This window comes from Homalodisca vitripennis, chromosome 1, assembly GCF_021130785.1.
Source record: "Homalodisca vitripennis isolate AUS2020 chromosome 1, UT_GWSS_2.1, whole genome shotgun sequence".
In the NCBI taxonomy this organism is placed as follows: domain Eukaryota; kingdom Metazoa; phylum Arthropoda; class Insecta; order Hemiptera; family Cicadellidae; genus Homalodisca; species Homalodisca vitripennis.
In genome coordinates this window covers 79,768,794-79,795,059 of record NC_060207.1, presented here as the reverse complement: position 1 = coordinate 79,795,059, position 26,266 = coordinate 79,768,794, and the positions used below count along the sequence as shown (strand labels likewise).

At 33.5% G+C, this 26,266-nt stretch overlaps 1 protein-coding gene across 4 annotated transcripts in view; it reads right to left on the bottom strand.

The window, feature by feature from the left end:
• The window catches only part of LOC124365389 (dystrobrevin beta-like), a 65,309-nt gene extending 40,998 nt beyond the window's left edge, over window positions 1-24,311 (bottom strand). For 3 of the 4 annotated variants that reach the window (XM_046821368.1, XM_046821374.1, XM_046821382.1), the window contains exons 1-11: window positions 24,144-24,311; window positions 23,813-23,976; window positions 12,360-12,573; window positions 11,562-11,647; window positions 10,845-10,996; window positions 10,126-10,234; window positions 8,536-8,702; window positions 7,021-7,148; window positions 3,887-3,985; window positions 1,902-2,004; window positions 1,169-1,287 (exon numbers count right to left, since the gene is read on the bottom strand). In XM_046821368.1, the coding sequence (XP_046677324.1) occupies window positions 1,169-1,287; window positions 1,902-2,004; window positions 3,887-3,985; window positions 7,021-7,148; window positions 8,536-8,702; window positions 10,126-10,234; window positions 10,845-10,996; window positions 11,562-11,647; window positions 12,360-12,573; window positions 23,813-23,966 (1,331 nt within the window). In that variant the 5' untranslated portion in view covers window positions 23,967-23,976; window positions 24,144-24,311. The remainder of the gene's footprint in view (window positions 1-1,168; window positions 1,288-1,901; window positions 2,005-3,886; window positions 3,986-7,020; window positions 7,149-8,535; window positions 8,703-10,125; window positions 10,235-10,844; window positions 10,997-11,561; window positions 11,648-12,359; window positions 12,574-23,812; window positions 23,977-24,143) is intronic. The other variant, XM_046821376.1, reaches the window with a different exon arrangement.
• Window positions 24,312-26,266: the final 1,955 nt, after the last annotated feature.

Sequence of the window (26,266 nt, the reverse complement as noted above, 5' to 3'; positions counted from 1 at the left end):
CTTTCCTGCAGAAGAGCAGGAAAATTGCTATTGGTACCTGGTGATTTAAACGGTTTAAAAGACTTTTGGGCCCATTTAATTCCTTAGTAGTTGATGACAGTCTTTGCACAGTTTCAGTCCTTTTTAGATAAGCTCTCTCTAGGTTCTCACCAGCATTCACTAGCAACTGTTTCACTGGTCTAGAAAGATCCCAGGAAATGTGTGTTCAGTAAACACTGAAGGGTCTCCTCAGGATCTTTGGTGTGAGTCCCACCTTCATTAAGTATAGTACCTAACACATTTATAGGGCTTTGAGCTGACTTTTTCAAGTTTTGCAGTCATGTACCTTATCAATACTCTAACAGAATTCTCTCCATGAGTTTCTCTTAGCTCTTCTCACCTTTTTATTATACTCTCTTAGGGCAACACAGTTCCCTATCACAGTTCCCAACATGTTCGTATGTATTATATGCTCTGAGAAGGGTTTTCCTCAAGGTTTCCAACCCCTGGTTCAACCATCATGCTTTTTTCCTTGAATTTCTTTATGTTTCAGGGCAGGCTTTATGGTACGATTCTTGTATGGCATATTGCAATGAGTTGGCTCCTCTGAGCTTGGACTAATTTTGTTGCTTCTGAACAGGTCTATTGAATTGTCAAACTGTGCCCTGAATGAATGGGTTGGTACTGAACACTGTCAAAAGTGACAGTACCAATCAAGTCAAAGACTCAGCGAAAATTTGTGAGGGGTCTGAGTACGAAACTGAATTATGCTCTATGCAACTTAACAAGTTGTTATTGCTTTAATGGATGCTTGGCCACTTTAGGGAATATTTGACAAGGCGATGATGATCTATAATAAAAATCTCTTATGTTATACCTACAACCAAGAAATAGAGTCTGTTGAACATACCATCATGACTATGTATTAATAGACCTCACAAGTTATTCTTAGAAGCTCAATTACTGGTTAAAGTAGATGCAACTAGATTGAAAACTACCATTATTTTTTGTTAGACGAATAACAATATAATGTATATAATTGCCATAGTCCAATAAAAATTGTATGGTCGATTTAAAACACTTCCCACTTTTCTATATCTCAATCTGCAACCTAATTCCATGGAAGTATTACATTTAAAATAAAAAGCTCTCTTTTTGTTAGTAAAAAGCTTACATTAAATACAGTTACCTGAGCCTAGCTATTTCCCGCATGATCTCCCGGTTTTTGGCCTCAAGCTGTGTGATGAGCTCCCTCTGAGCCCGGGATGTATCCAAACTCAGAGATGCCTCCGAGGCTGTCCGTCCTTGCTGGAACACATGTAACTCGTCAGACCAGTTCATCTTCCTCCATTACATAACCAAACGGACATTATATTCAAAACCTACTGTTGATTGTAAATATGTCAAATATATTGTAATCTGTATAGAACAAGAAGACGAGTCAAAGTTTCCGTATTTGTTATCCTAAACATTGATTTCACTTTGATAATTGCTGTACAATTTTACATTTTTATCGTTACAACTAGTCATTTGCCATAATTATAAATTAAATTGATAAAAAGGTTTACCTGAGCATAATGTGTTGTATTACTATAATAATTTTTCTGATATATGATAAAAACTTCTTGTTAATACAAATTCTCGGTTGAGTTCCTAAAGTATAAATTGTAGCATCAAGAACCAAATACACAGAATTGGCACAAACAGCAGCAGAAGTAAACTGATACCAATGTTTGGAAGTTGCTATTGCACAAAATTGTGCATAGCATACCACTGTAAATACAAGATTTAACACAACACAAACAAGATTTAAGTGTGTAATGTTTAACCATCAAAACAATGGTCTACTAGTGTTTTGTATTCTGCGTACCTAGATTATGCTTATTAATATTGATGAATCACTCACTGAAGTCCATACTCACAGAGTTGCGTGATTCAGCAGCCAGTCTCGCAGCATAGCGTGCTATCAGTTTGTGTTCATCATCCATCCGAGAGCAGTCCAGGCTGCCAGTGTACTTGCCCGGACTATACACAATATATCAATCGCTAAAGTAGGATAAAAATTCCATATCCATTAAGTCTATATAATTTTTAGATATACTTAATCTCCACAAAATTGGGAATTGGTTGCAATTGTGTAGGGAATGCAATGATCCTGAAAAATCTGATTCCAACTCTAACTCTTCTGTATCAATAAATTTATTTCTGTTTTAGTTACAATTTTTAATACATTTAAAATTATGAATTTGAACCCAATTCTTCTCTATTTGTTATGTATCCATCTATAAATTTCCAACAATAACCAATAACTTCAAATGTTTTGTTTATAGATATGAATACTCAACATTAATGTTGGTATCTAAAACCAGTTTTCAATTGCACTAATTCAAAGGAAGAACTAAAACCAGGAATCAGAGCTAATTTCCGGTTCTTCTGTCTCAGCATGGTATTGTAGACTACTGTGCTACAATCGTTCAGTCCACATAAAAAACCAAAATAATCTTAATTCAATTATTATTATGTTTATACTTAAAATTATTTCTAGCCTAATTATAATGTTATAATGTTTATACTTTAAATTATTTCTAAGCCTGTATAATTGAGGCAGCAGAGTGTATTATTTTTAAACTCTTTAAAATCATCTGTTTAAAAATTATAAAAACCATGACTGCATAAAATGAGCTGCAAAATCAAAATGTCTTGATTATACAATGAAATTTAGGAATTCTGAAATTAAAAATCAGAGCTGATCCATCCACAATATTTATAAATGTTATTAAACTGAGTTAATGAATAATTGCACATAATTAACTGCACATTTAACATGACATTAACCCTCCAAGTGATGACTAAACCACTTCAAAGTGCTAGGCCATTTTCGAGCATATGACATTTATTTTTTAAACAACTTTTTATATACAAACATATGTTCAAATTGCATGTATTACATATGGTTTTTTACACAAACATATGTTCTATAAGATCAAGTAAAAATAAAAATGCTTATCTTTTATCATAAAAAAATCTGGTACTGCTAACCGGTTGTGTAGTTTTTTATATTTTTATTTTTCAAAATCCTTGACGTATAGTTTTTACAAAATGTAGTAGTCCTAGTTCTAAAAATATGAAAAATGTTCCAAATATAATGCTGAATAAGAAAAATATCACTTCTTAACCTTTTGCACAACATATCACAATACTAATTGGTAAAAAACAAAACAATGTTTTTTCGCAAAAATTTTACTAAAATATTTACCACATCAACAAGTGGCAGTTAGTAGGTGGATAGTGATTATTGCCTCAAAATAAACACATATTTAGTTACTGATATGAGTAAAATTAAGAAAAATGACAGATAAAGTATTAAAAATACAAAAAAAAATGGCTTATATACATTAGACTAAAAAAAATTAGTCTGAGTCACTCTCTGGTGGGGGTGCTGCTTGCATCGCTATCATTTCCACTCAAATCGTCATCAAAACAGCGCCTAATGGCACTTGAATTACTAAGTTCACTCATAGCACAAATAATTACTCAATAAACAATAATATAAGTCACTTACAAATCAAAAGAACGAAGCAAAACAATAACGTCACAGAGCGTCGGCCGCGAGACGACCGTAACAGACAAACACGCATCGAAATCAGCTGACTATTCTTCTTACTCTTCCTCGTAAACTTCTGAATTACATAGTTCTAATTACGTTACTTGATAGGGAATTTATTCCTACATGTAGCCTTATAAACCACGTCGTTATTGAGCGAACCGTTCGTCTGTGATATGAAAAAAAACGAACATATCGCACAGTGCGATAGTAGCACTTTGAAGTGGTACGAACATATCGCACAGTGCGATAGTAGCACTTTGAGGGTTAATAAAGAAGTATTTTCTAGAAAATTGATCCCACCTTCTAGCATTAGATCTACTGTCCAATGAGCCTACATCATATGGTGATGTCCCATAAGCATCAGGAAACCCGTTATGCGATGGCAATGGGGATGGAGGCCTGAAAAATTAAACATACTTTATTATGAAATCATATTCCTTATATATTTTATATCAGAATAATACATAAATATTTAATTTCTTTTACAAATTTCCTTTCTATTGAATCATTTCATTTCAGAGTTCAGACTAGCTAACGTGATTAATACAAATTCCAAACACAGCTTATTAATCAATCAAAATACACTTTCATATTTTAAAATTGAAATATACAGTGATATGTACATAGGCAAATCTTTGTTTTAGGGATTTTGGAACACAAGATTTTTTAAATTAAAGAAACATATTTAACACATTGAACCCTAAGCTTATAACATCGAATTAGCCGTTATTTGTGATTTAACAAATTTTTTTTAAATTATGAAGACATTGTTTTAACCTAACATATTATATATCAAATTAAAGAGAACACACAGTTTTAGAAAATGTGCCTTTTTATGATAAAATAAATATTTGAACAAAATTATAAAGTAAACAAAATTATGGAAAAAAATAAAATTTGAAAAATTGTAACTTTGTATAAACCACCTAATGTTGTATAAACGTTTTTTTTTAACCACCTAATGTTTTATAAATGTGTTTTTGATAAAAAATTAACATAAAATAAAGATAGTATTCATATTAGTACTAATGGAAGGCCTATCATAATCATACTCAGCATCATTCACATCTTGATAATTAGGCCTAACCTCAAAATCTGGATCAGGATCATTGTCGTTGAGAAACTCACCCTACGATCCAGAATCATAAATTTGACCCAAGATTCTTTTAAACTGAATCGCAGATGATCTTTTATTTTCATTAAAATACGATTATCCTCCTCCAAATCATGCTCAGAATCTGACATCATATCACGTATATCATGCACACCGTTATTTTGTCTAAATGATTACTCATTTTACACAATGATCAAGAAAAATAAAACTTGTATCACTAAGAAACCAAAATTTATCACTTTATTCAGTAACAGTGGAACTTTGTTTATAAATAACAATGCTTCCATCACTGTGTCGTCAGCCAGTTACGTAAGTAAGCAGTTGTGCAATAGTTAAAAATACTATTTTTATAGCTGCACAACTGTTACTTGTCATAAAAAGGCCTATAAATATAAACAATATAACATAGGTAATAGTCTGAAACAACTAAACCCGATTTTTTACCGAAAACCTAAACGTATTGAATTAAGTACCGGAGCCCGAGTATAGGTCGGACTCTGTATACAACAGCGTGCGTGCTAGCCCGACCTATACTCGGGCTCCGCATTCAATGTGTTAACCCTCTCCCGCTCGTATTGTTTCCAGGCGCTCACGGTGCTTCTAAAATCAATTAATTCGCTCTGCCGGTCGCGTTCGGTCAAAATACGCGGTGCCTCAACTTATACACGTTCTGTCATTGTAATTAACTATAATTATATATATATTAATTATTTTACTATATATTGGTTCAATGAAGTTGATTGTACGAGACCAGGGAGGGGGCACACGGACAGCTGGGCGCCGGTGGCGCGGGGTTGTTTGTTGTGCAGTTACTTGGTGAAGGTCATTGTCTGGCTCGCCGTCACTGCCACTGCCACTGTAATCACTCCGAACTACATCCTCAATGCCACCAACCACTTCACAAAGCTCTGGTACATCACTACATTCACGTGAATCGTCGAAATCACTACTAATAACGAGATCGATTTCACTGTCACGAAGTGTACGACTACAACCCGCCATTGTTTCCCCACAACTAATATAAATAGCAAAATAATGGAATAAATCTACTGTAAAAGTAAAGTAAATGGCCTCCTGATAGCAAACAACCCGTAGTAGTACAAAATATTGCTACTCGAGAGCAGCACTTATTGGCTCTAGTGGATAAAGCAGTGCGTGCCGATCTGTGCCATTTAAGCTGCAGTGGCTATGTAGTGGCCGTGCCGATTCATGCCTTGCGAGCGGGAGAGGGTTAAGAGCAATGCCATCAACACAGATCCTATAATTTTACCCTGAGAATTTAATATGATTTTCTTGAGAAATATTTAAGGTAAAAAAAGTCTTCTGTCTTATACTTTTACATATTATACTTTTTATATGTGACTATATAAACCTCGTGAGGTGCAAAATTCATTGGATGTAAACTAAGAACTAATTTGTTATCGGACCATTGCTGAAATCCAAAAAAGAAAAACAGGAAAGGGAGAAAAATAGAAACCTCATTACATCTTTTAAATATAAATGATCAAAGCTCAAGCCATTGTAGTGAACCAGTTGTTCAACTAAGTGTTCACATACTTCAATGGTAAAGAACCTTGGTCGAAAAACCATGATCATCCAGTTTAGTTTTCCCTTTAGGGCTAGTATCACCTACAATACATGTTGCTGACTCAGTTTTTCCTTCTGATAAGAAGGACCCCTGATCTCATGCTTGTTAGGTTTATATCAACCTTACCAGTTCCTCCATCTTCAGTCTTTGTTTGTGCTAATGAATAAAAGTTATAACATATAACTCGGTTATACTGATTTGACTTATACTAATACCATGGTTGAACACAATACATCAAAAATCCATTTATTTTTAATCTCGGACAACTTCACTATGCTATTGTGATAATTCAAAAACATAAAATTATTATTAAAATATTCATTACATTACCTCAAGAAGCTTGTACTCATACTCAGAAAATACTTCAACTATACTATCTGATGACAATTTTACATTTCACCAAATATATTGTTACATGGAGTAGGCCATGGACTGCTTGGTTGCACACTCTTGTTGGGAGTCTTTACAGTGGTCTCTCGTTTTTTTTATCAGCATAAGTGGACATCCAGGACATCCATGACACCTTATTTTAGAATTGGAAGGTTTTTGTCTTTAATTTAGATTCCTGAAATGGTGACCCGATTGTGGTCGTCATCTCTTTATCTCTCCACTGTTACAAATTCCAATTGCTCTATTAAAAAGTAACTGGCAAAAGTTATTTATATATTCTTTGTGATATTCATAAACATATTTTCCTTTATTTACCAAAGAGAAATAAGTCCAATAACTTACACAATATGGGAAAGGTTGATGGTTTTTTCTGGCTCATCAGGGAAACGTGGAATGGATGCTTTCCCTTTCTCAGGAACACATCTAAATGATTTTCTTAGTGAATGGCCTATTTGTTTACTCGGAGATTTCTGTAAAAACAGAAGATAACAGCAGATTAGCTACAAATCAAGGAAGTAAATATTTCAACTTTTAATATGATAGTGAAATGGTACAAAATGAAATAATACAAATATATAAACACAAAAAAAACCAATAATTTGTTTTCATTTAAGACTCTGAATTATTTTAGAATTATTAACATTATTTTGTAAGAAAAATATATACTTATTACTTGAGAATTTGAATTAAAAGTTGAAAATATTGACTGGCATTATTTCAGATAAGAAGTTATGGAAACTCCTCATTCCACTTACTCCTAAAAGGACCTTTGCACTTACTTCTGAAGCTATAGAATTTTTAGGTAAAGTTGATAGTAGGGATTGCCTCCTGTCGAGATCCCGTGAGTAGGAATAGCTGTCTTTACATCTGTCATGTCACCTTGGAGGAAGGGGAGGCAAGTTATGTTCCAGCCTCTTCCAATCAAAGCGGGCAGGGAAAGGTAGCCTACTCATGCATGTTCAGACTAACAAGAGCCTTTAAGACTAAGAGAGCTCCACCCACTCTGATAGTCATCCTCAGCAGTAGACTAGATTTTTCAATCCACCCTTTTATCCTAATATTTTGACATTTGTGTTTAGTGATGTGCTCGCTTCTGGACAACCATGGGGTTACCCAGATGTAAGTGGCACACTGGTTTTTGCTGAATCCAGTGTAGATTCAGCTGGAAAGTTTAAGACAGCCAGAAGTGCACCCTCCTGGGATATTATTGACATGTTTTTATGTTCTCTTAGAACAACAAGCTTAGAAAATTGTACCTAGTCCTGTAAGGACCTTTGAGTTGCTTTTGGAGTGACAAGATATTCTAGATGGGTAAGTTTGGGGGTAGGGGCTGCCTCCTGTCAAGATTCATGAAGAAAAGTTTTAGGGCACTAAACCTCTCACTGCACTAAAAGAACCTTTGAGGTGCTTCTGGAGTGACAGATATTCAGAATCAATAAGGTTGAGGTAGGGTTCACCTCCTGTTGAGATTTATGAGAAAGTATTGTGGACATTATCTCAGTCATGTCCCTTTGGAAGAAGGGAAAGCCAGCTCTGAACCAGCCTCCCCAGTCAAAGCAGACAGGATATGGCACACCCTTATGTCTAGGCTGGCAAGAACCTTTGACTCTTAGGGAACGAACCCTACCAACTCCAACAGTCATCTTCCACAGTATTGAATTAACCTTGCGCCCAGAATCTCAACATTATCGGTTATTGATGTGCCGCTCCTGGACATGCATAGGTTGCCCAGATTTAAGCGACATATCGATTTATGCTGTATCCAATATGGGTTCAACTGGAAGGTAAAAACTAGCCAGAAAAGAACCCTCTGGGGATTGCTGACATGTTATTATGGGATAAAATTTTGTAACTTACGTAAGAAGTATACTCCTTGACCTCATGCTCAATGGTATGCGATGAGGATACTCGACCTCTCCAGAAACAATCCTGGCACATCTGAAAACTGTGGCACTTCTGACATCGGTATCGGAATCCAGTGAAGTTCTCTCGCTGACATGCATCGCACACTGTCGGGTGAACCACTGGACACATTGACATCAAGTTAAAAATACAATTGAGCCTTTAAATACATAAAAAATTAGTGTTCATCTGTTTGTTTAGTGAAGAGCAATTTTATAAGTAGTGTTATTGGAACAAAACACCTCTGGCCACAAGAAACAGTCGTACAACTACAGACGTAGTTTAATTCTATGCTTGTGTAGATTGTTTGCTGTGTACTTTAGTCTTAGGGTAGTTATTTTATATCTAGACTACAAACATGTAAGAAATATATTCAGATTTTTATTTTCAAGACTCTGGAGGTAACCTTAAAATAGCTGGCATCAGGTGGGGCTCGCTAACACATCACTGTTCACGCACACTATAGTAACCACGCGATTGTAAACAATTCGACAACATCAACACTCTTAACTCATAGAACTTCATTTACAGTTTCACGGATCATATCCCATAAAATACGTTATATGGAATTAATCAAGTTCTGATTCAAGACGCTGTAAAATTACACCTAAATGGTGTAGGCTTTTTAATGAAGGAAGGATAAATATTCATGATGAAGAACGACCTGGACGCTTACTGTCATGAACGAAGAGTTGAAACATAATGATGAGGAAATTCGCCAAAACAGGGGCTTCACTATTGACGAATTTCAAGAGGAATTTTCACAAATTTCATGGTCTGTAGTTTATAATATTATTTATGATACACTTTGTTACAAAAAGTGTGTGAAATATGTGCCAAAAATGTTAACAGAAAAACATACTGCAAAGTGCATGGCACATTCTTTGTCCTTTGGGACCAAAAAGGCATACTTTTAATAGATTTTCTTCCACAAGGAATGACAATAACTGCAGATAGATACTGTGAAACTTTATTGAAGCTTAGGCACACTATTCAAACCGCAAGCGAGGTCTGCTCTGTAGCAGTGTTGTATTGCTTCACAACAAAAGGTTTTCCAAACCTTAAAAAATGTCTTGGGAAGCGCTTGAAAAATGATGACATGTTGAAAGAAACATTTACTAACTGGTTTAATGAATAGGTAGCAGAGTTCTTTCATGATGGGATACAAAAGCTGGTGCCACGACTTGAAAAATGTTTAAATGTTTATTGTGACTAAGGAGAGAAGTGAATAAATGTTCATAATTTAGTCTGTGATACAATTCAAGTTCATACATAAAGGTTCCCTTGATCCATTACAAAATAGTTCTTACTTAAAAAATGACCTCTCATATAACTGATATCAGCTCTCTTTGTCCAAGTTTGTCAACTGACTATAAATTTTATCCAACTAATACATATAGGCCTATGCTAACCATCTTACATATTATATCTTTATTTTAAAGATAATCAATGAAACCTAATTTATTGATCTATTAACAGGGAAAGATTACTAAGGTAACACATGACTCACTGATCCTTTCCAGAGAGTGCAATGATTATACTGACCATTCTCAACACTGGTCAGCCGATGTAACAAAGGGAACCAGACAAGACAGTGTGGGCCAGGGTCTGACATCATCGTGTCCATGAAGTCATTTACTGTCACTTTCCCATTCTGAAAACATGAACAACTCTATTATTCCGCTCTCAGCTATGTTCAATCTGATCACAGCATAAGTATAAGAAATGACCTAACAACTGCCAGAATTAAAAAAATATGTTTTTTGATGGTGCGGATTTCTAATTTTATAATTTCTCAAAAGTAAGATGCTACTCTCCTCGAATCCGTTCAGTTTGAAACTTGCTAGGGTAGACAACAACAGCTCTCTACATTACATATAATTAAGGACAGATAGAATCAGCTATCTGTATACAATACTATCTACTTATCATCGTTGTACTAGTAGTTAGTGTCATTTTCATATAAAATAGTTTCAAAGTGTTTTATTTATAGACAATAATTTATTCCAATACTCGAGGCGTAACAACCATGCTGCAACAGGGTCCTCCACGCCGGATTTATAGAACATTAGAGACAGACTGACATAGACTACCAGTGTCATCATGCGAGCTGCTACACATACAGTACTGTGTATGTTGTTTGTTATAAAACAATCTGCTGTGTAAGTTTTAAAGAATTTCTCTGTAATACAAAAAAATCTAATCAGTAGTTTAATGGTAACTGAGCTTTTCACAATATAAAAATTAACAGGTAGAACACCAACCCCTGAGAAAATGTCTGTTGCCAGATTATCATTGTAACTGAAGGAAGGAGACTCATACACAGCTGCAGGGAGACAAAGCACTTCTCTCAGATACTCAGAGAACTTCCAAGCCACCATGTGACCGTTTCCATCACACAGCTGAGAGAAAATATCTGAAACAATTGAATTTAGAATTTAGTTTATTACGCATGATTTAAATATACAGCTGAAAGAACTTTATGAACAAAATTTTATACAATTTCAAGTAACTAGCCATCATGAAAATACTGATGAGAGAACATTTAGGACACCACAGACTGCCCTAAGAGCTGATACAGATCCACATTCCACAGCAAGCAATTGCCTGATTTATCACAGTTAATGCTGCAGTTTACAGTAGCACGTTATAGCATCGTTTTAATTTTAAATACTGTGTATTGTTTCAAATCACAATATTAAAGTTTAAAATTGTTACTTGTATAAGGAAATCCCACACTGAATATTATATTTTTTATTACTTAAATAAAACAGGATGATTATGTTCACTGTGGCAAAAATGTACAGAAAAAGCAGTAACAATTTTCTTTAAATTTTGGATATGCCTCCATATTGTTGTATGCCTAACTAGTTTCTTGCACATTTTTATTGTAAGTCACAATAAAGAGAGTGAGATTATAAGAAATGTTTTTTTATAACCTATAACGCTTACAGTATTTCATATACAAACGCAATACTTACAGCGTAGTTTGTCCATTAATTTGCCCGCACACATGGTTGCCAGTGCAACTTTGATAGAGAACACACGAATCCTACCCAAAGTTTCACTGTAACAAATCAAAATTTTATATTTCAATTGTCAAAATGGAAACATATTTTACCTGAGCTATCCAGAATGCTCAGCAACTCAGGTTATTGAAGAACAGATTAAGAACAAGATTTTACACTATTGCAATAAAAGATTAAACATCTTTTAAGCATGATAAAATAACCAGAATAAGTTAAAGATTGTATGTATGTGTGCAAATGTCTATGACTACAGCAGGCAACTTCTTAATCGGTTATATATGGGACTAAAGTTTTGGTAAAACAATAGGAAAAGTCTGTTAAAACTAAAATCATCATCCAAGTTCCCTAGACTACAAAAATAATGAGAATAATACTATTTATAACCATTAAAGTATGTTTCATAGTCATTACAACTCATTTAGATTTTACTTTGCTCATTGTGTGAATTAAATGTAGAAAACACAACACACTGCAATCAAATAAACATTCATAATGTTTGCAACACATATAATTTATATATGTAGCAAATAATATTGTACATAGTTATTTACAATTGCACAAGAGATGACTTGTAGTGACTTGTTCATTGTTATTGCACTAAGTGTAGCTAAAGATTACTCACTTCCTGGAACGGTGATGGTTAAGGCAATGGGCAGTAGAACCAAGAGTGGTTAAGATGGCTCTTACTATATTGCTTATCTTCATTACTTGAACTAGTTTGGATTGAATGAAAACTTTCAATACACTTACATGGCATAAGCAGACAAAAGCCAGTTGAGGAGCAAGCTCGAGAGTGACTCTACATGGACTTGTTGGGCCAAGGGCAGCCTCTTGTTAAGATTATGGTAGAGACTTGACACAAGCATTTCAAGTCGAGAAACGTTTACTTCAGTCTGGGGTTCCAGTGTGTTTAAACCATTCTCTCGAAATGCTTCAATAACGTTCCAAATATCAACTGAATGCACTGAAAACAAATTAAATTAGGTAAAAGAAAAAATTAAATTGCTTTATAGATAATAATATTTCATCAGAAGTTTAAAAGTGAGCTATGGCACAAGATTATGTTTGACAAATGGGGTTAAGTAGGGTGCATAAATTCAATTGTGTATATAAATAAGATTTTTTTAATTTTTAATGCTTCAATGAGCAATGACAATCCTATGTAACATCCATTGCCACATTCTTCATACATGAAGGATTAAAATTATAAAACTACCAGTAATTCACTCCTCACATGATAATGACACTTTGTTATGATTTAAATGAAAATATTAAATGGTAAATAAGTTGTTTTTATTTCCTCTGGGATGAGAAGCTGAGAAACCTCTCATTGCACTAAGTAGTAAAAGGACCTTTGTGGTGCTTCTGGAGTGACAGATATTTAAGGTTAGCGATGTTCCGCTCCTAGACATCCATAGGGTTGTCCAGATTTATTTTTGCTACATTAGTTTTGCTATAGGTGTGTAGGTTTAACTGGAAGATATAAACCAGCTAAAAGTAAATCTCCCTAGGGTTGGTAAATAAGTTGCAAGGATTTGATTAATGAATTTATAAACAATTTAAGAAGTACCTTCAACCAAATAATATTTAACATGTTAACTCCCACAGCTTACAGTAATAAGTTACGATATTAGTCATTGGCGCTAGAGAGTCAAAGCGTTTTAAAAGCATGTTTTAAGTTATTTACAGTTTGGTATTTTCAGCGTATAACACAAGCCAGTGATGATTAGTTTATATACATTTGTAAACTATTATTCAGTGTTTTTATTTTTAATGGTGTAAACATTAAAATCTTATTCTAGTTACACATTGCGCGGTAAAAGATAATTGTTTAAAAACTTAGAAATTCTTCGACAAGCCTCCCCATTTTTCTCCTCATATATATATATATATATTCACCAGAAAATTATATTAGTAATGAATCTACTTAAAATCTGGCCCATTTATGCAACAAAATTGTTATAAAATTAGTTTATTAAGGTTTTTTTAAATTCCTTTTGAGTAATTATGTATGATATTAATATATAGGAAAAATGAGGAGGCTTGTCTAAAATAAGAATTTCTAAGTTCTATACTTAACAAAATTAGTAATTGCTGTATGTTCATCAGTGTGTAAAATATATGTTAACTTAAAAATTTAAATATAAAGGTTAGTTTGCTCATAAAAAATTAATAAATTAAGTTTTTGAATACTCTGCAACAATTCAATGTACATATATTTAAATACTAAAGTACTTTGCCGTAACATATTGGCCAGTTTATTTTTATTGTTGACAAGGTGCCTAAACAAAGTTTGTGTACTAGAAAACTTTAAGTTAAACATCACTGTAAGCCTTGAGAAAGGCCAATTTATAACTATCATCCAAAAATATGGTAAATTAACATCTCTGGTTTTTATTGTAAAATGTATGATTTAGTAAAAGAATAATTACCCATTTCTGTATCAGACTTATGTTTTTACTCATCCTTTTATATTTGATATTCATACCTCGTTCTTCTATACTCTGAAGTCTAAAATGATGATGCAATACTACTGAACTAGAAATATATATTTATGAATATGCGAGTTTTTGTGTATCATTGTATTAAAAAATGATTTACAATAAGTATAAGGTATTTATAAGCTCTGTATCTCTTCTCTAGCGCCTACTTCTTCGGAGACCGCAGCCTTGGACGGTCATCCCTCTTTGAATGTTTTGCCTTCAGTGGCCAGCTCTGTACAAACCACCTTTATCTCCCACCTTGTCGGGAAACGCCGTCATAGGCCGCCATCTCTCTGCAGATTAGCCCATGTGAACATTCGTTCAATTAACACGGGGTTCGGTTGAGCTCTGCTCTGTGGTTGAGGATTTTAACTTTTGATTTCCTGGGTATCTCAGAAACCTGGCTTACTCCTGATATGTCTTCGGAATTGTTACAGTTTGAAGGGCTATTCATTTTGGCGTTTTGATAGGACGTGCGGCCCTGGCTTGCCTTCAAATGGCGGCCGGTGTCGCCGTCTACTTTCAGGGAAAAGATTCGATATGAAGCGGATCTATCTTGATCATATTGATGGCCGGCTGGAATACATATGCGTGTTGGGAAAAGTTCAGGGATTACGCTTGTGTGTCTGTGTTGTCTACAAGCCTCCGAATATCCCCTTACTCATGCTTTGCTTCTCTGTTCCAACGCCCTCTTCATTTGACATGCTCTCTCAAGTTGATGAGGTGATTTTGATGGGCGACTTTAATGTTGATCTTCTTGGGGAACAATAAGCCGGAGTTCAAATATTTTCAGGAATCTCTTGGCATCGATGAACCTTGCTCAGATCGTCAATGAGCCAACCTCCGCGAAACAGACAATACCGCAGCCTTGATTGATCATATCATCGTTAGGAATTCCCTGAGCAACATGACTGTTGGTGTGGTTGACACGTCTAAGATCTTGGATGGTCGAGGCAAGCGTTATCACTGACCACAAGTTGGTTTTCTGTGACTGCCCTTGCAAAGACTAAGGAAAGGATGAAGGAAAAGTTCATTTCCTACAGAGAACTGTCAAAAAGTGGATCTGCAAATGTTTTCCTCAGAGCTTTTCCTCCATTGAAATGGCATGGGATTGAACTTCAGGTGATGTTGACGATGCTGTGGATATGTTAACCGCGGGAATTATTGCATGTATTTGATGCATGTGCTCCATTGGTAAAAAAAAAAAGCGTGTGACACAAAAGGAAGGCGCCCTGGCGAAATTCAGAAATAATGCTTTTGACATGCACAAAAAACCAATTAAAAAAAGATTTACTTTGTCGTAATGATGCACGTGCGAAAGCGGCATACTCTAGCGCACGCAATAAACTTAATTACGCCGTTAGAAAGGCGAAAAAAGATTATTTTGCGGCAAAGTTAAAGTGCAGTGACTCAAAATCTTTCTGGGCAACCTTGCGCGCAGGAGATCTAAAGGTGGGCACTGCTGGCGGTTCTATATCGGTTAATATTTCCCCGGATGAAATTAACCGCTACTTTGCTGGCTTGGGTGGCGATAACAGTGTGAACCCGGAAAGGCTCGGTTTTTATAAGCACGCTACTTGCGAAAAGGTTCAAGATAAATTTCAGTTTCGGCAGGTGAGTGAGAGTGAGGTTAAAAAACATTATCAACAGTATCTCCACAGCGGCTTTTGGCATTGACGGAATTTCAATCATCATGGTCAGAGCAGTTAGTCCCTTTCTGTATCGGGGCTATCACCATATCATTAATCTCTCTCTCTGACAGGTTAAGTGTAAGAAAGGGCCATGAGGCCCTAACTTTTGCCTGTTTAAATAAACAAATTTTTCATTTCATTTCTCCTCTGGCCGATTCCCCTCTGGATGGAAAAAAAGCCTGGTCATCCCCTCTTCCCAAAAAATAGTTAATCCTACTAGTGTGTCCGAGCTTAGGCCCATTTCCATTTTTTGCCAGTTCTGTCTAAGGTATTGGAAAGAATTGTGACAAATTCAGTTGGTTTCCTTCCTGGAGTGCAGTAGCGGTGTTTTGCCCCGATAGTCAGTCTGGTTTCAGGAAGGATTTCAGTACGACATCTGCTCTACTAAGTTTGACAAGCCAACTGTTTTCCGCCAGGGATAAGAATTTATGTAGTAGTTTAGCTGCTCTTGATTTCTCACCTGCAATCGATTCAATGAATTTTGATATGTTTTTGGCTAAGCTAGCATTACGGTTTTGATCAGGTTTCAACAATGTGGTTTTCGCTCTTATCTGATCGGACAGAACCCAGGTAACCAGGGTGAATGATCGTCTTTCAGGGATTGCTCTCAAGGAGTCAGGGGTTCCTCAGGGTAGCTGCTTAGGTCCTATTATGTTTCTATTGTATACTGCGGATCTAATCTTGAGTTATCATTCTGTTCCCTTTACTCCTACGCTGATGACACTCTAGCTTGTGTTGTCATATCCTCCATTACAGTCTTCCTTGGCAATGCAGCAGATTAATGCTGATTTGTCGAGGGTCAGGCTCTGGGCTGACGATTCACGGGCTTCAGTTGAATCCAAGAAAGTGTTCATTGTTAATTTTTACCCCTCTTCAAATGCAGTCTTTCTTGGTTATGGACCCTTGGGAGTTTCCTTGGGGAGGTGTTCCTTTGCAGGTTTCAGACACAGTAAAAATCCTTGGCGTTACTTTTGACAAGCAGTTAACCTTCTTGAACCATGTTCAAAATATCAATCGTGGTGTAATGAATAGGTTAAGAGTGTTGTTTAGGTTTAAGGGGTTGCTCCAGGAGGAAGTGAAATGAAGATTGTCAAAGCTGTGGTTTTCCCAGTTATTGTTTATGCTCTTCCTGTATTTGGGGGAAGATTGACCCTTGAGGGTGCGGTCCTGATTGATAGGTTACAGAACTCTGCTGTAAAGATTTGTGTACGGCCTGAGAAAATTTGATCACGTTAGCCAGTATCGCCGTACAGCAAGGATCCTCCCGATAAAGTAGACATTTTCAAACTCAGGTGGCTTGCCTTGTTCACAAGGTGTTGCTGACGGGAAAACCCTCTTACCTCAGGGGGATGCTACAGACCCGGGCTGAGATTAGGGGACTGTCACACTCGGCAGGACGCCATGCTGGAGGTGCCCAGGGTCAGGTGGAGATGGGGAGGAATGGCTTTCAATACTTTGGCCCCCAGATATACAACAGTGTCCCTCACAGTCTAAAGGCTTATGGATATTCCTCGTTTAAGGACAATCTGAGACTGGCTTTGGAGGAGGAGTGTTTCACCTCTAAATAGCTGTGTAATGTATTAAATTAGTTTAAGTTAGGTTAGATTAGTTTTAATTTTATATTTCTCGGATGATGATATAGATTTGTATGTGCCTTGATTTAAAAATGTATGACTTCAGTTATTTTGAAAAAAACAACAATGTAATGTTGAAAATCGCTGCAAATAAAGACGTTATTATTTATTTGCTTCGCCAGGACTCAAACCCTGTTGGGCGAACATGCCACCACAGATTCCTCACTTTTTGTGATTCAATAATTTTGTATTTAGTTGTTTCTCTCACACATGTTCATACAACTTAATACATGTGTCAAGTATCTGACAAAAAATTGTAATATTCCTTACATTTGTATAGGTAGCAAATTAGTATAGGTTATATAAAATGCAGCAACATTTTTAGGAATATTCTTGCATCTATTTAAACTTTAACAATTTTACTTCCAAAAATGTTAAAGGCTAAGTAGTGGAATTTATATGCAGGATAGGATAATTTGGCTTCAAGACATTATAAAATTAAAATTTATTCATTTAAATTAACCTATGCAATTAAGATTTAAAGTAATGAATGTGTACAAACCGAGTTTATACTCAAGCTTCTGAAGGGGACAACTAGTTTTAGATTATCAGAACACTTTTTTTGATACAAGGATGATCATTCTGCCATTACTGAGAAAGATAGGTCATGTCCACGCTATGATTAGAGAGGACAAAAACTGCACTACTACAAATGAAGCTTCAGTAGGTTTGGAATCTGAAGCAGTGCAGTCAATCTTGTAAAAAATTTTAGGAGTCAGAACACATTTTTTGTGTTGGCTTCCTCACAATATACAACAAAAAGCTAAAGGTGTAAGAGCTATAAATGCTTTTAAATGCTGATGTTCCATTTCTAGATTTCATTTCTAAAATTGTAATATTTAAACAAAATTTAACTTAAAGCAATTGAGCTGGGCAATATTGTTTCTATTTTATTTTTTTTTTCAATTTCATTAAACACAATCTATTTTCAATGTATCTATTGATCTATACCAATTATTAAACTGTGATTACTATAATAATTTTATATTTTTCACTTGGTATATAATGGCTAAATAACAGGATTTCCAGAATCTTAGGTATTATAATCAGAACTTTATGATGTCAACTTGGAATATACAGCTATGAAGTTTATTTATACAGTTATGATACACTCTATTTTGGAACAGTAGAATAGTCTGGAGACCTCACCAATCAACATGGTTCAAATTGCCTGTATCCACAAAATTCAAACTCATAAACATAGGAATAGAGCATGGTTTTGAATATAATGCTGTACTACTTGGATACATTTAGAATTCCACAGCTTGTTACCCTAGATGAAAAATGGTTAACGGTTATGTTCTTCTATAAGATACTTCAACTGCAGTGATCTACTGGCTTTAATTTGACTATTTGTCCACCTCCATTTGTTTACATGATCTCTTCTGACAACAACTTGATCTTTAGCTAATATGACTATTACACTACACTGGTACGGCATCATCTTTGAATATAATTGTGTGTTCATTGTAGTTTGCAGTCTCATCTATTTAATAAAACTTTTGCTATAAAAAATAAACCTTAACCCTTTGAACCCCAGGCGACAATATATCGTCGCCGAGAAAATATGCGAGAATCCCCAGGCGACGTAATATCGTCGCCATGGTATATGCGTTTAATACATATTTATTTAAAATCGTAAAATACTTATTTTATGAGTATTAATACATATTTATAAGTATTTTAGTAAATACTATTTTTTTTGTTAGTAATATAGTGTATTTAAAATAACATCTATGCTAAAAAAATATATTACTCTTTGTTGCTACGTAGCTGTTGCCAACACGCCATTTCTACTCCACAGCTGTATTTGTTTACAAAGCGGTCTAATGTTACGTATATTGTCTTTGTGCGTGTGAATTGAGTTAAATGTTGTAATTGATGACTGTTTTTAGTCACTTTTTCTGTAGTTTTAATCTTACAGTAATAATCAGTTCTGTGAACAATGAGTGACAACATTGTAAATCACCCGAGTGAATTGGACAGACAACTGGATGTTGACCTATCAGATGACGATTGGTCTGACGTCTCATCAATTTTCAGTGATGATACTGACGTTGATCCTACCTATAGGCCAACTATCTCGGACTCAGATGACGAATAAAATGCCATTTAGTCAGCTATCTACTTCTCGCGGTAACGCTGCCGCTAGGCCTACTCCGGACAATGATCAACCGGCCTCAGTGAGATCGCGGTTGCAAAATCTTTATCTTTAGATATATCAATATAATTGTTTTTGTACATACATAAAACTAAATTTAGAAAAATAAAATGTGGGTGCCCATGGTAAAAATTTTTCTTATTTTCGAATTAAAAAATCTTAAAATCTATTTTTTTACCTAAAAATCTATATACATATACTTTAAAGTTATTTTAATGTTGTTAAACAATTTTTTATACTTCAGACTAAAATTTTTCTGTGTATACAATTTCATTCTGGACATTTTGTTGTGTAATACAAGTCAATACCATAAAATATAGCAAAAGTATTAATTTTTTACGAACAGTATGCAATACAGCTGTTTCTGCTCCGGGGATTCTCTGTAGTTCTTAGGTCAAATGGTTTTGGTACGTTTTTCTCACCATCAGTATTTTGGTCTCGGGTTCAAAGGGTTAAGTAGGACCAATATTATACCAAATTAATTGTGATGTTTCACTGATTAATTTGATATATAGTTTATTGAATAATAATGCGTAATAAGTATGCACCAAAATTATAAAGTTGCAATACAATTGTTGATTTGCTGTGTCTGTTCACACACTTCGAGGGAGTGTAAAAAAACAGAACTTTTTCCCTATACTTCTGCCGCAGGAAACTTTGTTTATAAATGAGTTTGGCTACATCACTGTGTTCAGAATGTATTTCTAAACAAGATCATCTACTTCAAACATCTGTTAATATATGTTGCAAAGAAAGACCTTCGATGCAAACATTGTTTGTAACATTTCTGTAATGTTAGACGACTAGTTTCACTACTCACTAATATTTTGTTGCTTCTCGTAATATTACTAGAATTGTATTAGTATCAAACGACATCAAACTTTTCCTTGTGAAATTTGTCATTAAGTGTTATAGATATCTTCAAGGAATAAGTTAATTTTAAGTGTTTATTTTATCATTAAACTATAATTTTGAGAGAACTACAGCCGCCATATGGATGCACCAGCATTACTCATTGTGTATTCTAAACTTTTATCTATGAATTCAAAGCTTGGACCTATAAACTATACCGTGATCAATGGTTTATTTGTGATTCATTTATTGTACAAAAATTTAGTAACATTCACAGGTTTGTAGATCCACGCCTAGATTAAAAATACCGTTTATTTCATAATTTTGTATTTATATAACACTATGAGTGACCTAGTAAAAAGTCAGGTGAACTTAAACAATTATTATTAAACAATAAGTTTTTATTATAATAAATTTACCTTATTTTAAGCAATTTCTGATGATATACGTGTTTTTTACAACTTTTATTTCTTGACAAAACGCTTCTTACGATTTATGACAAACATTTTTAGATATAAAAGCATAAACAAATATATTTTTATTTTCAGATATGTTATGCTCTATAACATAAAAAAGGTCTCAAAATATAATAAACATACAGAAAATATCTAAAAATGTTAGATGTGAATAAGTAATTTTTAGTAAAAACATAACATTTTACTATTTACCAAAAACAATATACAAATTTTGGGGTTTTTTTATGTTTTGCATAAAAAATCTTTTTAAAACATTTTGTATATTTTGAAAAGTAATAAAAACAATTATTTATATTTTTATAAAACCTTACTTTTGGAAATGTTTGTTTCACTTTTCATTTTTTCACTTATAATTAAAAACAAATACTTAAATTAAAATAAAAAACTAATCAAACTGCAAATAAATGTTCCTTGTTTCGTACTGAAAAATAAAATATATGATAGTGTGTACTTTACTTATATTCTACATAGGTATGTACCACTAGCAAAATAGAGCCTGCCATTATTATAGGAATTTCAACTGCCAGGTGCAGGGTTAATCTTTTTGTTTTGCTACTGCCATCTTAGAGCTGTTTTTTTTTTCTAAATATTATAAAAATAATGTTTTGGAATAAGAAATAATTAAAAAAGAGCTAAACAACATACAGAGACATGAGTGAATGAATATTAAATATTATTAAGAATTAGTTGTTTATATTTTTTTATAAGTTATCACTTCATATTACTGAGTTTACAAATATTTAACTTTTACTACAAGGGTTTACAATAAACAAAAACAGTGTATACTTAATTGTATATGCTTCAGACAAACTAAAATTTAACTAGCAAATTAATTCATTAAAATAAATACAATCACATTCTTTCAATCAGATATTTCGGTAGTAATGTCTGGATAACCAGACATTTAGAGAAGTGCAGAGAAATATTAGTCCTGTTAGTCAGGCGTGCTTGTTGTTGAGAAATATTAACGTCCAAATAACTAAAATTCTTGTATTTTATTTTTTAATATTAATTTTTTTAGTCAAATTGATCATATTTAGTACTAGTTTGATCAAGAGAAAATGTAGATTAAGAATGTATATACATAATAATATAGCTATCTCTCCTTTGTTATTTATTTGGTTCAAATATAGAAGGCATTGATAATCAGGCAGCTGTTACGCAGTTTCAAAATTTTATTTCAAAGTATTATAAAGATATGTTTTCAATAAAAATTATAACAAATTTGTGATTTGTAGTTTTAGTTAGACTGTAGTATTTAGTGAAATAAATAGTTTTATGCTTAAGAATTTTTTGTAGATTTAATTTAGGACAAGATGGAAAGATTTGTCTTTTGAGGTAAGTACATCATGTATTATAACTTTTTGGGTTTTATTTCTTTCATGTAATATTATTATTTGTGCTAAATCTATACTTTAGGTGTCAGAAACTTTATACGATACGGAAGGTTAATCAAGCACAAATCAATTGTATTTAACTAATAAATGGAATGTAAACATAAGCAGAATTAAAATCTTTGGGTTGAAAGGCAAACCTGTTCTTCTTATATTGGTATTTACAAAAATTTTATTGCTCCATTACACTCATTGATTGAATCAACCGATACTGATTGTAATTAACTTTTAATAATTAACTTAAAACATTGGTGAATAAATTTTCAAATTGTACAGTAGAGTAATATTTTATTTAATAGTGACTTTATCTAGATAAAATTTATAGTTAACTTTAGAAAACTAATGAAATAGCCCTGAAAGATGATTAAATATGTTTTTTTTAATTAAATCTTTTATGTTTCTTTACTATTTAAACGAAATTTTGGTAATTGTGTACTCTAGCGACTTCATACTAATTGTCAAAATGTTAACTTAAAATAAAAAATAAATGTATAGGAAAGTAGTACAATAGATAATGAAGAGAGGAAAGTCTAAATTTAGCTAAAATTATGTCGGAATAGTACCTATCCGAAATGCCTCAGGCCAAGAGTACGGACTTCAGTGGCGCACTTGGCGCCATCCTGCACTTCTGGCAAAAAGAGAAAAACATACTCGAGATAGTACTTAAATTTGAGCTCAGATCACATGAGCACTCAGTCCATGATCTAATGTCAGAAAAGTGGCCTACCCAGGGGCCAACTTGTTTAAACAAGAAACAATAACATAGTTAAAATTAAATAAAACTGAAAATAACAAATACAACAGAAGAAAAGAAAGAAAAAACTTATATAAATAAAAAGAATAAGGAAATAAAAATAATGTATGATAGATACACCAGTCATGTATTTGGACCGATGTTTCTGTTTCCTAAATGCCAGTAATGACTTGTGAATCCTGAACCTTCAAATTGTTTGGCGTGACAACTATGGTTTTCTGACATTTAATTTGCAAACTGCTTAAGTACTAGTTCTAATGACTGCCTGATCATCATACTAAATTATAAAACAATTGCATTGACCCAATAATTACTTACAATTTCCAAAAAAAAATAAACTAGATCTTCTTCATAATGCATTATGTTATATGTGAGTACAAAAATCTAATACTATTATAGCTGCACTAAAAACAACTTGGAAGTAGTTTAGCTATGTGTATTATAAATGAAATTAGTATCTTCTTTTTCAATATGTTTATGTTTTAGTAAGCAAATTTTCCGAGTAGCTTACAGGCCCAGTTAGTTGCTCCACAATAGGCCTAATGCATTAAAGCTATAATGGCATTAAAATTTAAACCTCCTATTTCTTACAATTCTCTTTACTCTAGGAGCATATGGAATACCTTCCATCCTTCTCCACATATTAAGAGTCCAGATATGATATGATATGAGTCCTGTGATTCTTTGCCGATCTTGTCGGTTTAGGTATAAACAATGTGAACACTAAATATATATTCTAACTCTTAACTCATACTTACAATGAAATTTCTTCTGAATAAATCGTAACTTAGAAGCAGTTCTGTAGGATGCAAATCTTATCATATCAAAGTTTTGACATCTCATTTCCTGGAGAAGCTGTAACCTTTGCTCAGCACATCTGGTTATACTACTCCCACTATCATCAGTCATCATGCCACTCTATCTGTAAATAAAGTACATCAAAATCTTTATTTACCCACCAAAACTGTGAAAAAATCTAATGTTATTTAAAAATCAAAATGTATCAAAACACGCCCAAAATGTTATTCATTTGACATGACCAAAGTTCACACCTGTCGGATCAATACCAACCTGCAATACACATCTTACCTGTTCTTTATATTCTCACGATTAAGAGATGATAATTCAATGATATAGGACAATAAGTATTGTTAGCTCCGTTGTTTTAAAATAGCAAATTTCTCAACAACTAACTATGTAATATTCTTATCAAAACAATACACATCACAAACACCATTGACAAACAGAAACAGACGTCTCGTAACTTTTTTTGTTTGGTGTTAGTGGCGCTAAACATTTGTTGAATACGTAAGATTTCCTCTACGGCCAGTCACAGAACTATATATATATATATATATATATATATATATATATATATATATATATATATATATATATATATATATATATATATATATATATATGGTTTGACCAAGAACTCACTTTTATTGTTATAAAACTGTACAATGTCAAAAAATATAAGTATATTACCATTTTAAACTACCATTTTCATACCAAAAAAATACTTACTAATTCTAAAACAGCAAAATTGCTTTCAATATTATGAATAAACAACATTATTTAATTAAAATTTTTTATCTAAATGCAACAACATAAAGATATTATTGCCTGCTATTAAAGCAAATCTCCACAAATTTTGTACTGTGTTTTCACGGAAAATTTTCTATCAAAATTAAATGAGAAACTGGGTTGCTTTCGGTTTCAAATCAGCACTGTTAGTTGATCATACGAATTTTCATTAACAGAATTTATAGATTCCCAAATTTCGTATTCATATAAAATTATATATTTTAACTCGGAGAATAAATGGGCAAGGCAATCTTGAGTACGATAAGTTGTAATATTGCCTGTAATGTTATTCTGTTGTACGGCCAGGCCAAAATGAGGGGGGCTAAAATAAAAATTCGCATGTCCATTATGATTCAATTTTCATTCATCCACAAAATCTTTTTTGGATATTTTTGTTTTGCATCACAACTTTTATGCAAATTAATAATATGTTAAAGTATGAATGCAATATCTAATAAAACCCATTTCATATCTACAATTTTGAATAAAAGGACTTTAAACCATAAAATAGTTAGGAAATAGCAAGTTTTTTTACCAACTATCGGACATAACCAGTTGTGTTTCTTACCTTCTGGTCATGGCAAGTTATGCTGCTAAGTAGTAATAATAACTCTTTATAAGTCAAGTTATTTTTTTAATCAGCAATAGTTAAACTTTATGAAAATACCATTCAGACCGAATGTTTCTCAGATAGAATGATTTAATATACTGTTATAACAAATAGCTGCTTAGAACATGATTTAGTTACCTTTAAATGAGGGAAGCTTGATAAGACTTTATTTAGTCAGTTCATTCAATTGTATATAGTTTAATTTCATTTAACTATAAGAAATTAAACGGAATTTGAATGAGTGAATATCTGTTTGAGAACTTGTAGTACGGTATGTTCTTATTGTACTCAAAAGCGACCAAATCCTACGATTGTTATTAATTAATTGGATCCGTAATTTCAAATACACACATTTGTATGTCATGATACTGACGATAGAGATCAACATGATGTCGCCGTAAAGGTAAGTTCTTCACAAGTCCTGATTATTTTCTTGAACGGATATCTTCTTAAAAACTCTGAGAAACGTTGGAAAACTCATAACCGCAGATAATATCTAATTGGGTTATAGTATTATAACTTAAATGTAACATTCATCCAGTCCAATATGTGGCACAAACATATTCCCGTATAGAAGTATAGATTCATATGCACTTCCTTGTGGCCAACCTTCCAGTAGTGTTGGTTACTTGGTGGCGGAAGACCATTTAGTCGGACCCCGTGATATTTGTTCCATTCTTTGATGGTGCGTGTTTTTATCGAACTTTATATAGCATTCGCAATTATAAAATGGAAGAGCCGTGTAGTTTTGTTGTCTGCATGCCAGAATTCCTGACAGCCTTATAGAGTCTACGCATTTTCTATCCACCGCATATTTTCCAGTTCTGTCAGGCACTTTGAGAATATGAAAAGCAGAGTCTATTATGGTTTGGGACAACTGTCGATCCCATGTACTTTTTTTTATTTAGATGTGTTTTTGTCTAGTAAATTAGTGTCTGCCGGGTGTTGAGACATTTGTCAAGCCTGTATACTTTGCTAACCGAATTGTGATGATGTAATTTGTCGACGAGAT